This window comes from Benincasa hispida, chromosome 1 (assembly GCF_027475165.1).
Source record: "Benincasa hispida cultivar pf3 chromosome 1, pf3_genome.v1.1, whole genome shotgun sequence".
Taxonomy (NCBI): domain Eukaryota; kingdom Viridiplantae; phylum Streptophyta; class Magnoliopsida; order Cucurbitales; family Cucurbitaceae; genus Benincasa; species Benincasa hispida.
Genome location: NC_143478.1, coordinates 81425118 through 81438195, shown reverse-complemented (window position 1 = coordinate 81438195; position 13078 = coordinate 81425118). Strand labels below are relative to the sequence as shown.

The 13078-nt window shown below is 33.3% G+C and overlaps 2 protein-coding genes across 2 annotated transcripts; one reads left to right on the top strand and one right to left on the bottom strand.

Moving 5' to 3' along the window:
* The first annotated feature begins 4365 nt into the window (after window positions 1–4365).
* LOC120069374 (AAA-type ATPase family protein) lies at window positions 4366–6500 on the top strand. Its single transcript, XM_039021121.2, has one exon. The coding sequence runs from the start codon at window positions 4679–4681 to the stop codon at window positions 6317–6319; it is 1641 nt and encodes a 546-aa protein (XP_038877049.1). The 5' UTR covers window positions 4366–4678; the 3' UTR covers window positions 6320–6500.
* A 1898-nt stretch (window positions 6501–8398) lies between these two features.
* On the bottom strand, window positions 8399–12616 carry LIN2 (Coproporphyrinogen III oxidase). Its single transcript, XM_039049740.2, has 8 exons — window positions 11842–12616; window positions 11512–11587; window positions 10786–10880; window positions 10076–10159; window positions 9232–9319; window positions 8996–9120; window positions 8796–8894; window positions 8399–8718 (listed from the first exon to the last, which is right to left on the bottom strand). The coding sequence occupies exons 1-8, from the start codon at window positions 12454–12456 to the stop codon at window positions 8650–8652; spliced, it is 1251 nt and encodes a 416-aa protein (XP_038905668.1). The 5' UTR covers window positions 12457–12616; the 3' UTR covers window positions 8399–8649.
* Between the last annotated feature and the right edge of the window lie 462 nt (window positions 12617–13078).

The window sequence follows — 13078 nt, the reverse complement described above, 5'->3', positions numbered from 1 at the left end:
GACTCTTACCAATGATATGGTCTATCATTGATAGACTCTTACCAATAATATGGTCTATCACTAATAGACTATTTAAATTTGGCCATATTTACAATTTTTTTTTTTTATATTAGGTTATATCTACTAATACTTTGAGACTAATGTCTATATTTGCAACTGTCCCTTAATTAAATTCACTAAGTTGGCTATGAATGATAGATTTCTATAAGTGACTATTAACTATGAAAATATAATCAAATATTAAGCTATCGATGATAGAAAATATTAGTGGTTATCACTGATAGACTTTCATTTGCTATTTATATTTATTTTGTTATAATAATCAAACTTGATGATTGACTTGTTGGTGTTAAATCACTTATGAATTGAATACTTTCAAGTCTTGGATACGAAACTCAGCCTCATAATTCTTGTGGGAAAAAAAGGAAGAAGAAAAAATTCAAATAAAGAAAATAAAATTTTTAAATATGAGAGAAAGAGAAGAAGCAAAAACTAAAGAAATGAAAGAAAATTAAATAGAAAAAAGAAAGCAAAAACCGGAGAAATGAAAGATTTTTTTTTTCAAAAAAAAAAGAAAGAAAAAGAAAGGGAAGAAGCAAAAAATAAATAAATAATAAAAGAAATAAGCAAAAATCGGATAAAGGAAAGAATAAAAGAAAAAGAAAAAGAAAAAAGAAAGGAAAGTAGCAAAAATTGAGAAAGAAAAGAAAATGAAAAAATGAAAAAAATGAGGGAAGAAACAAAAATCAAAGAAAATATGTATTTTCTCTCTCCAACATTAATTTAGTTTCGTGGATAGGAAAATATTTCTAAAGGACGGTTATAAATAAATAAATAAACAGTAAAATTTTCCAAAATTAACATTAAAAGCATTCTTAATTCAAATTCAAATTTAATGACATTTATGAAATATATGGCCAAAACATGACTTTTTATGTAAAAATCTCTTTTAGTTTTATGTTTTTTGAAAATTAAGTCTATAAACGCTACTCCTGCCTCCAAATTTCTTCATTTATTATCTACTTTTATCAATGGTTTAAAAAATGAAGCCAATGTTTGAAAACTTAGAAAAATATATATATTTAATTTAGCTAAGAATTCAACCATTATACTAAGTAAAGATGCAAATCATTATAAGAAATAGATAGGAAATGTATTTAATTTTTAAAAACGAAAAGGTCACCAGACAGGACCTTAATTATAAAGTTTAGAATCTAAATTTTGAATTTTATCCCTATTTAATTTTATTTGGTTTCAAAACTTCTAGCACTACACATTTTATTTCTATAATATATTTTTTAAAGTCACTATTATACTATTATTTTATTTTTTTTCTTTTCTAGTACAATAACAGTAGAGATGGAAGATCAAACATTCACCCTAAAGAAGAAGATCATACCAATTAGCATTTAACTAGACTCACTTTTGATCTTTTATTTTTTTTTTGGAAAAAATACCTTTTTGGTCCCTAGGTTTTAGATATAGTTTCTATCTAATCCTATGTTTCAAAATATTACACATTTAGTCCTTAAGTTTTGAATTGGTTTCAATTTAGCCATTAGGTTTCAAAATGTTATAATTTTACCCTTGACATCTGTGTTTTGTTTCAATTTGGTCCCAATAATTCAAGATTTACACTTTTAACCTCGATTATTCATTAAATAGCCATTTTTTGTTTTTTATTGTAACGACCCGACCTTTTGAGTACTCTGATAAGGGTCATTACTCATAATTACACACTTACATTCAAAACATTTTGACCATTGAGGAAATAAATTTTATCAAAATAATAAAGACAGTTTTCCAAAATAAAAAACAAATAAGTAAAACCTTTGTTTGGGGCCTCTAAAATAATGAAGAAAAAAATAACTTAAACTAATAAAATTTTGACCAACATTGAGTTACAAATCAAAACTTTTAAATAGCTTAAAAACGTAAACTGAGCGGAAGCGATTTACATGTCCCATATGGCATGATCACAGGTCCCTCTCGTCACCTGTCGGTCCATTCCTATCATTACCTGAAAAACATAAATTAAGAAAGGTCGAGTATAAAATACTCAGTAAGTGATCCCATTACCGGGATCAGGCTATGCATCCACGAGCAAAGAAAGATAGCCCGTGGCTCAGCTACATCGGTTTTTAATGATGAAAGGAAATCCAAAAGACGTACTATCTTACCTTGAAACGCATATCTAGCGGCCCGTAGGCACACCGTCAAACATGATAATAACATGAACGTGAACCCATCGACCCACACATGTCTAGCGGCCCATAGGCACACCGTCAAACTTGATAATAACATGAACGTGAACCCATCGACTCAAGCATGTCTAGCGGCCCGTAGGCACACCGTCAAATATGATAATAACATGAACATAAACCTGTCGGTTCACGCATGTCTAGCAGCCCGTAGGCTCGCCGTCAAAACATGAAAATAAAAGTAACATGAACGTAAACCTGTCGACTCATGTATATCTAACGGCTCGTAAGCACACCATAAAATATGATAATAATATGAACGTAAACCTGTCGATTCACGCATGTCTAGCGGCCCGTAGGCACACCGTCAAACATAATAATAACATGCGTCAAGGCGAGACAATAAACCGCTCTACTGGTCTATTCATGCATCACATACATAATATCAATATTGATTAAAAATTTTAACATGCTGATAATACTTGTAATTGCTATGCAACTAGCAAAACATAATGACAAACAAAATCATGCTCCAGAGTTCACCAAGTAACTTTATAGGTCTAATCTAGGTCGCCTGGCACAAAGGCACCGGTAATAGTATCACTTACCTCAACTTGGTAAAAAACGCAAAATAAAATCTCTTTAGAACTTCTTGAGCACACTTGAATTAACCTAAAGTTATGGCTTGATCCACGAAAAATTCCAAAACTTGATTCAAATAGCCAATCTGATCAAGAATTAAATCCAAAATCAATAACTTAATTTTCCACTATTACTCTCAATCCAAAAGAACAACCAACCAATAACTTATCCAAAACTTACCGATCTTTACTAATTTTTTGCAAAACGAAAGATGGTCACTAGCTTGATGATTAATGCCTAAAAACTTCCAAATCTTGAATCTAAGTTTTACACCAAAGAGAGGTTACTAATTTACCCAAAATTAGATGAGTGAATTTCACCTCCCAAATTATAAGGAAAATAAGTCTTACCCAAGGTTTTTCTCAAGATTCCGGCAAAGATCGGGCAATGGTGGCTGATGGCATGTCGGCTCGTGGCTACTATAGATAGGTAGTGGGAGTTGCAGTCGAACGGCATAAATTGTTTAGGATTGCGATTAGTAGTGAGGGTCTTGCATGAGGAGGGTTTGCGAGAGTGAGAGAGAAGGGGAATTTCTAGTTTTACAGATTTTATTCAGCAGCAATTACGAACAAACCATAGCTTCAAACAACGATCCAACCGTTCAAAATGAAATCCATACGTCTCGAACAAGCTGACCAAATTTGAGCACAATCCAACGGTTCAAACTCTGGAAATAGATAATTTTGTGGTAGTTATTGCTGAAAAATCGAATTGCTTTCTCCCCAATTTTTGACATCTTTTCACTCTCATTTGATCTCGGAAAAAAAATCTCAATTCTTTTATATTTTTTTCAAATTTTGAAAAGATAAATAAAATATTTTATCACAATATGTCCAAAATCTCCAAAAATTCTATTAAATTTATAAATCAATTAACTTTTCAAATTATCTTAATTTAGGCTTCAAAAACCAAAATTAAAAAGCATAAAATCCATCAATTTGATACAAATTAAATCATTTTAAATATTTAAATCAGTTAAACCACATGAAATTAATTATCTCTTTAATTTTTTTTTATTAGTTGGCCCTAAAATCCAAAAAAACAAAATTCAATATTTTCAAGATAATTAGTTTGAATATCTAATGAATTAAATTTAATTAATCAATAAAAGTTTTTAATTATTTCAATTTAATCTCAATTTTCCAAATGAAAAGGAAATTTAAACTCGATAATTTTAGATAATTAACTTAAATTTTCCTAAAATTCGGGATGTTACATTAATGTTAATGTATGCTAATAAATTAAAAATCATTATAGAAATTATAATTAATTAAGTTTAACTATTTTTATTATTTTTAAAAATAAATTTAAAATTTTATTTTATAATTATTTTTAATTAAATAATAGAAATTAACGTCAATTATTCAAAGTGAATATTTAATTAAAAAAAGAGATTAAATAAATAAAATCTTGAAATCTCTAAAACCAGATTGAAACAAAACTCAAATCTCAAAATTTATTTTAATAGAAAGTTGGAGGTTCATACACAAAAGTAAAAAGGTGGAAAAATATTATATTTTTGAAAGAATAAATTTATATTCATATTTAATAAATGAATTAATTAAGTTTTAAAAATTTCGAATTTGTAAATAGACACACATTCCAAAATTAAAGATAAAATTTAACCAAATAAAAAAAAAGGTAGAAAAGGAGGGCAGAGCGAGAGGTATGGAATAAAGGTTTACTGTTGATATTTGTATTCTCTCTCTTGTTTTCTTGTGCTCTGAGAGAGAGAGAGAGAGAGAGTTGGATCACCATTTTCATCTCCATTACTGCGATTGAAGAAGAAGAAGAACAAGAACAAGAACAAGAAGAAGCAGAGAGATTTGATTTCAATGGGGGAAGAAATGGAGCAACTGGTGAACATGGGTTTTCCCGACGAACTGGCGGCTCAAGCCTTAGCCGCCACCGGCGGCAAGTCCACTCTCAAAGCCACCGAATGGATTCTCAACCATAAATCCTCTTCCTCTTCCACTTCGCCTTCCCCCAAACCCAATCTCCCCATTTCTTCTAACCCTAATCTCCAGCCCAAACTCGACCGCTTCTTCCTCTTCCAATCCCGTCCACCGCCCCCCTCCCTCCCCAAACGAGACGCCGTCGACGACAACCCTACCCCTTCCAAGCGTCCCAAACTCCAGTCGCCGCCGGACGAGCCTCTGTCAGAGCGGATGCGGCCTCGCACCATCAACGATGTGGTTGGTCAAGATCATCTACTGGCAAAGAATTCGATCCTTCGTTCTGCTCTGGACTGCAATCGGTTGCCTTCCATTGTCCTTTGGGGTCCACCTGGTACAGGTAAGACCTCAATTGCCAAAGCTATTGTAGGTTCTACTTCTTCTTTCTCTCAGTCTTTTCGATTTGTGTCTTTGTCTGCTGTTACTTCCGGCGTCAAGGACGTTAGGGATGCTGTTGAGGAAGCTAGAAAAATTAGAATCAAGAATAATAAGAGGACTATTTTGTTTTTGGATGAGGTTCACAGGTTCAACAAATCCCAACAGGACTCCTTTTTGCCCGTCATTGAAGATGGAAGCATCATCTTCTTGGGTGCCACTACAGAGAATCCTTCTTTCCATTTGATCACTCCATTGTTGTCTAGGTGTAGAGTTCTTACTCTTAATCCCTTAAAACCCCACCATGTTGCTTTGATTTTGAAACGAGCTGTGGATGATTGTATCAAAGGATTGGCTCGAACTGTTTCCATGGGGGTTCAAATCGGGGAGGATGCTATTGATTTCTTAGCTGCTAATTGTGATGGTGATGCCAGGACTGCTTTAAATGCTTTAGAGATCTCTGCTATCACCGCCGCAGCCCGATCCAACTCCGCCCAAATAAACGATTGCTATGTAGAAGATCACGATGGGAGTACCGATGTCGAATCATCTGTGGCTGTTGTTACTCTTGATGATGTAAAAGAGGCACTTCAATGTAAGCATCTTGCTTATGATAAAGCAGGGGAGGAACACTACAATCTTATAAGTGCACTTCATAAGTCCATGAGAGGAAGTGATGCAGATGCTTCAATTTACTGGTTGGCAAGAATGTTGGAAGGTGGAGAACAGCCACTGTATATAGCTAGGAGACTCGTAAGATTTGCGAGTGAAGATGTCGGGTTAGCTGATCCATTGGCTCTCAATCAGGCTGTTTCTTGCTATCAAGCCTGCCATTTCATAGGCATGCCTGAGTGCAATGTCATTCTAGCTCAATGTGTCGCATATTTAGCACTCGCTCCAAAGTCCATCGCGGTGTACCGAGCGATGGGAGCTGCACAGAAGGCAGTGAGGGAATCTGTTGGACAAAATGAGGGTGTGCCTCTTCATTTGAGGAATGCTCCAACAAAGCTGATGAAGGAAATTGGATATGGGAAGGGATATATTTACACTCCAGATAATCCTTCTGCAACTCAAAGCTTCCTTCCACCCTCTCTTCAAGGATATAAGTTTCTCAACTGGCCAGACTCGCAAGATACAAAGAAATGACCAATTTGGAGTGGTTGTTAACTGTTAACTTTGGTGGTGAATACTCTTTTTTGGGGCTTTACCGTTTTCTTCTTGTGAAGTTCTTAACTTTTTGGTGCCTTTTGTTTTTGCCATTTTCCTCACAGGTCCTTATCATTACATGAATGCTTATGTTTGAATGCAATGATGAAATCTGTCTGAACCCCCCATCTCTCTTTCAATGCTTTGATTTTGTATTTTTTTTCTCTCTCTGCCTTCCTCCCTCGTGGAAATTTTATTCAAAATTGGATGAAAATGACTTTTGCCTTTTCATATGTTATAATCATGTTTTTAAATTTGAAAACATGATTTTAGGTCGTTTGATCCTTATTTAAATCTCGCTCGATAACTATTTGATTTTTTGTTTTTTGTTTTTTAAAAATTAAGTCTATTAGCACTATTCCACCTCAAAATTTCTTCCAGGTCAATTTTTAAAACTAAAAAAAGTAGTTTTTATTTACTTATTTTTGTTTTTTAAATTTAGCTAAGAATTTAACTCTCGTATTTAAGAAATATACAAATTATTGTAAAAAAAAATAGAAGGTAATATACTTAATTTTCAAAAATTAAAAACAAAAAACAAAATGAGTTACCAAACAGGCTCTTAGTTTTTAAATTTTAACTTGGTTTTTTAATCCATAGATAAAAAGTAGATAATAAATAATGAAATTTGAAGGTAGAAGTAATATCTTTGGTCTTAATTATAAAAACCAAAAACCAAATGGTTAACTAATAGAACTTTAGGTTTTTATTTTTTGTTTTTGAAAATTCAAACTTATTTTACACCACTTTCTATTAATTTTTTGCTAAGATGATTTTCAAAATAATCGTAATAGAAGGTCTAAATTGATTGACTTACAAAAATTTAGGTGTTTAATTGACTCAAATTATAAGTTTCGAATGATATTAGTTGAACAAAATCTGAAGAATATTAATTACAAAAATTAGGAGTTTAAATTAGTACAATTATTAGTTCATGGTTTAATTTGATATAATCTCTAAAATTTAGAGGTATAAACTTTTTCTTAAATAAAGTAATATTTAAAATTTCAATGAAAAAAACTACATCCAAGGGTAAAAATTAGGGATGTTCATGGATTGTGTTGGATTGAAATACTTTTTAGACCCAACCTAATTGTTCGGATTGTAAGTTTCTTCAACCTAAATAAATGAAATGTTTAAAATTTTGTTCTTAAAAAGAAGCACAGTAAATATGTAAAAATCTTATTCAATTATTTTCATATATTAAATTAAGATTAATAACTCAATTTCAATTTATATAGTGAATTTTTTTTTTCTAAAGTGCAAAAAACAACTTTTAAGAGTTGTTGAATAATAAATTATTAAAAAAATATTAAAATTAAATAAAATTAAAAAGCAATATACATAAATAATTGTGTTATATGTAATAAAAAAATATTTTTTAAAGTTAATAATGAATTCGGGTTGATTTGGGTTACATTAAATAAACCCATGAACCAACCTAACCCAACCCAAATCGCACGGGTTGGGTTGGATTGATCGATTTTTTTGGATTAACGGATGTTTTGAACACCCCTAATAAAAATATAATCATTTGAAACTTAATCAAATGAAAATTAAACTCAAATACAGTGTAACATGAACTAAATGAAAACTAAACTAAAACTCAAGCAAGCAAATAACTTTTTAGTCATTAGGTTCACACCATTAAAGATTAATTAATATCCCAAATATCTTTTAGAAATACATATAAAGCATTCAAAATTATCACTAAATTAAATACGAATACTAACATAAGATTTATAACTAAGTTGAAAAGTAAAAATAATTTAATTATTAATTTACAAAATTTGATATATTTCTTTATTTACAAAAATATTCATCAATATTAGATACTTTATCAATATCTACCCTTAAATGTGTAAAGGATTACGAACAATACCAAGGGTCTGATGATATATCATCATCCCATGACAATTAGAATATTACCTCAATCCACTTTTATCCCAAAATATAAACTTAATCTAAAATGGAGAAATTTGTTTTCTGACAAATTCTAAAAGTCTGATGAGACGCTTATTTCACAATACAATCAGACATTCAATTTATTAAAAACGCTAAAACAAGCTACTCTGCAAGTGCTACATTTAAATTACATAATTTTGAAAGCTACAGCCAACAAAAAGAAAAGGAACACAAACATACAGACGCAAAATCAGGAAAGAATGGGGAGTGAGCAAAGAAGCCGCATTAAGGGTCCTCTTTAAGAAACCCATATTGCTCATCTGAACCTATTTTTAGTACTTACTTTAAGCAAAGCAAATTAAATATTAGATCCATTCTTTTGGGTTGATGCATGCATCCAGTAATTTCCATTCTTCACTTCCTTCTTCTGGTTTCTGCATGATACAAGCAATAAGTTCAGAATATATATCTATTTTCCTCAAGTAATTCATGTCATCCAAGAAGATCATACATGGTCATATTCCCATCTTGCTGTTAGAGGGAGCGATACCAAAATACTTTCAATCCGACCTCCTGTTTTCAGTCCAAATGTAGTACCACGATCGTAAACCTGCCGTTCGAGCAAACAGTTTTTTCAGATGTCAGGTCAAAAACTTGGCAGGCAAATTTTCAAGAAAAGGAATTCCAACACTTTGTTCCCAGAATGTATACCAAGTTGAATTCGACATAACGGCCCCTGCGAAGTTGTTGCCATGCTTTGTGCTGTTCAGTAAACGGGGTATCCTTTCTTCTCTCTATGATGGGTATGTAGGCAGGAACCACAGAACTGGCGCACTCTGAAATACAGGCAACAGAGTTGCATATATCATTGTAGAACTCGAGTGGAGTGGGAAAGAGAGTAAGAACTTAGGTAAGGATGGATGCATTTCACGTTGTGGAGTAATTACCGGTGGCAAATGATAGAAGCATCTCCTGATCATAGTCATTTAGATCGTCAAAAAATATTCCTCCAAGCCCTCGTCTTTCGCCTCGGTGCTGCAATAGGACTCGGAATAAATAAAATTCATAATTTCCAAATGGTTTGGTGTTTTGGTTTCTTAATAGAATACCAATCCCATAACTAAAGATAAAATGTCCAGACGATCAAATGAAAGCAACGACATGGGCGGAAAAGGGAGATCCTAGAGAGTGTGTGATGCACACACAAGTGAAGAATTACCTTATATTTTTATTAAGTCTTAACCTCAAAGACAAAGGAAGTCTCTTATTTATAAGAGAAGCTGAAAACTAACGCTCAAGGAGATGGGCAACCGGCTGGGAGGGTAAGTTGGTTGAAAAGGGCTTGATCACCGGTTGAGTTAAACAAGAATTACAAGATTAATGAGGGTAACTAACTAACTAAAGATAAACAAGATTGATAGTAAAATACAAAAGCTTTAAATAACTAACAAAAGATCCTAAAAAAATTACAAAGAATGGGCAAGATTTGCTGCATCAGTGTGTAATAAGAAGATTCTAGAGGTGGGTGGGGGCTTTGATAGTTGGTCATAAGCCAAATAATTAAAAGAAACGAACCATTGCCCTTAAGATGACTGGAAGTATTACATCTTACAAACGACTGAGCCTCACATATGTGGAAATGCAACTATACTCGCAATCATGAGAATCCATATGATGATTATAATATTTAAGTTGCAAAATTACTTGTCAGAGACACAAAATAAAGAGTTGCATCCTACAGGTCATCGCTGTATTCTAAACATGATCAAAAGTATAAGAATGATAAAATACCTTGATATAGAAGTAGTCATCGCACCATTTTTTGAATCGAGGATAGAAGGATGGATCAAATTTGTCACAGGCTTTTTTTTGTTCCTAAATAAGTAGCAGTTATTGCAAGGGTGAACAAATAAGATTGACAGATAACGAAGTTACTCAAAATTAAGTTGATGAAGTAGAGCACGTTAATCCAGTAAAGAGCTCCAGTCAACATTCAAAATGAGTTCATGGGAGCAAAATATGAGATGTGTTCAAGGTGACATAGTATTCAACATAGTTATACGATACTTCGCAGAAGCACACTGGTAGTATAAAAGCAGCAACACTCTGTGAAAATGAACTTTTTTAAAGAAAAAATCACACCGTACTTGAGAAAGAAAAGAATGTTGAAGAAAATAGAAACTAGAAAGCATAGCGATTCTATCTGGTTAAAATCCATTCCCATCTAAAAGTTTTGGAAAAAATACAAAGAGCTCTAACGAACCATTTCCTTAGATTTGGTCGGCCTGCTGTTCTCATATATGACCCACATTGTGAACTAACTATAGATTCTTGGAAAAGAAAAGAGGGGAAATAATAACAGAAAGGGTATCAAAGTAGGTCAACACAAATTCCAGTAAGAATGTTAAATCGTCATGTATAAGAGCGATAATCATGCATAACTACCTAAGAGACACCTCTTAACACTTAAAGGATGAAAGATGTATAGCTTGATTTTTTACCGAATGGAAATGCTTGACATCTTCCTCAAAGATGTAAGACGGGGTTAAATCAGTCCCACCACCAAACCACCATTGCCTGGGTGCACCAGGAGCATCTGCAGATCAAGGAAATGAAGAATTAATGAAAAGTTACCCTTTTGAATTGTGAATTGTATGGGTAAGTTTAACACATCAAATTAGTGCCAATAAAAATATTAATGAAAGTACAGTATTGTGGGTATGGAATGCAATATTCTTCATTTTTATGCCCTTAACCACTAAAGTCAAAGACTTAAATCTGCAGAACTAGAAATTACAAAGCCAATGGAGGAATACATTCAATTTTAGTTGACCATAAGTAAAAATTATTTAATAGAAGAAAAGAGGGGGAAGAACCCCCAAAAAGATTTGAAGTATAAAAGTTTGAATTTTTTACTCTAAGTTCAAGATTTTGTTCTGTTAGAAAATGGCATCTTATGACACCCGTTATTGCTCTTTCTTATCCAAGGAGAAAAAAGCTTTCCAACTTGATATTTTTCATATTAGCTTTCAGCTGATATCGAAGTGAACAAATTAAATCGATTAGATAAACGAGCTGCACTATCTGGTGGCAAATAACTCATGAGGGCCGCCTCACTCAAATAATTAAGCTTCATCTAATTCTCCACCACTAAATAGGTTCAATGCTGAGGAAACAAATGTGAGAATGCTTGCATAACTTAAAATAACATAAAGAAATATTTGTACCTTTGGGAGCATCAGTCTCAAAATATCGGTAGTTGAAATGCAAAGTAGGTGCAAAGGGGTTCTTAGGATGTAAAACCTGCAAAAGTATCAGAAAAGACAGCATTTTAAGACTTGCTTATGCAACAATGGTAAAAAAAAAACATAGTGGTGCACATTTCAGAGAAAAGACATGCTGTTGATGAAAACCAGGGCTCTAAAGTTTCCTTCATATAATCAATTTCATTTGTGAACCTCGATTAAAGATTAAGCATAGTTGACTATAATTCCTTTAGTAAATGTCCATATCACAAAGCAAAACAAAGCAAAAGAAGAAGAGGAGAAATTACGAACTGAGCTAATGCCGGCAGCAAAGAATGGAATGGGACCAGGCTTCTGATCACCAGCGGCAGCTTTGGCGGCTCTGTAAGCATCAGGAGGCATAACTCCGTACACAACGGAGACATTAACGCCAGCCTTCTCCCACACAGCACCATCCTGAAGAACCCTACTGATGCCGCCACCACCACCAGGCCTGGACCAAACATCTTCCTTAAACTTACCCCCTCCATCCGCTTTCTCAATGGCGTCACAAACACTGTCCTGAGCATCCCTAATCATCTTCTCGAAGCGAGCCCTAACAGAGGAGGAGGCCGAAGAGATCCCTCCAGTAGCCTCGTCGTACTCAGTAAGGAACGTATCAGGGCGTTCAGCGATGGGGGTTTCCTTCTCGATTGAAACAGCCATGGTGGGAACAGCGACTGTTCTGAAACTCTTCCTGAAGAGCAGAGAGTTCTTTTTCAAATTGGCGTGATGGTGTCTGAAATTGGAGGAATGGGAGCCAAATTGCTTGTGATCGATGGCTAAAAAGGCTTTGGAAGAAGAAGAAGAAGAAGAGGGTGAGAATGCGAAGGGAGTGAAAGGGGAAGAGGATGAACAGGAAGGTGAGAAAATGGCGGTGGAAGGCATAGCTTTGGGGATTGAAGAAAGAAGGATGAAGAATTGAAGGTCTATATAGACAACGAAGACATGAAAACGAAGAAGAACAAATTGGAGTGGGGAAGATAAGGAAGCCCACCAATGAAGATTTCCTTCTTCACCACCTAATCGTTTACCGTTTCTGTTTTCTTCTCTACTGAAAATTATTATGAATGGAATATTATTTACAAATTATTATTATTATTACTTATTTGTTTATTTATTTATTTATTTATTTTTAAATAAACTACTTAACCATTGAATAACTTTTGCCAAACTCATGAAATATTGGTTTTAACCAGAAAAATGAGGATAACTAATAATTTAAGTCTATCAATCTCGAGTCAAAAGTTTGATCCTCAACCCCACATATTAAAAAAAAAATTAAACTAAGCTTAAGCAATCATTGATTGTTTAGTCTTCTTATCTTCTTCTGATATCTCTCTCCCTCATTCAATTTATGATTGACTCAATGTTAAGAAGGTGATGAATTTGATTAATAACTGTTCGTTAGATTTTAATGAAGTAAAGAATGCAGTTAACAAGATGTTGTTGAGTTGATCGGGTTCAGTCTCCTTCTCGTATTGTCACTATGTTTGTGAGAGGATTGCTT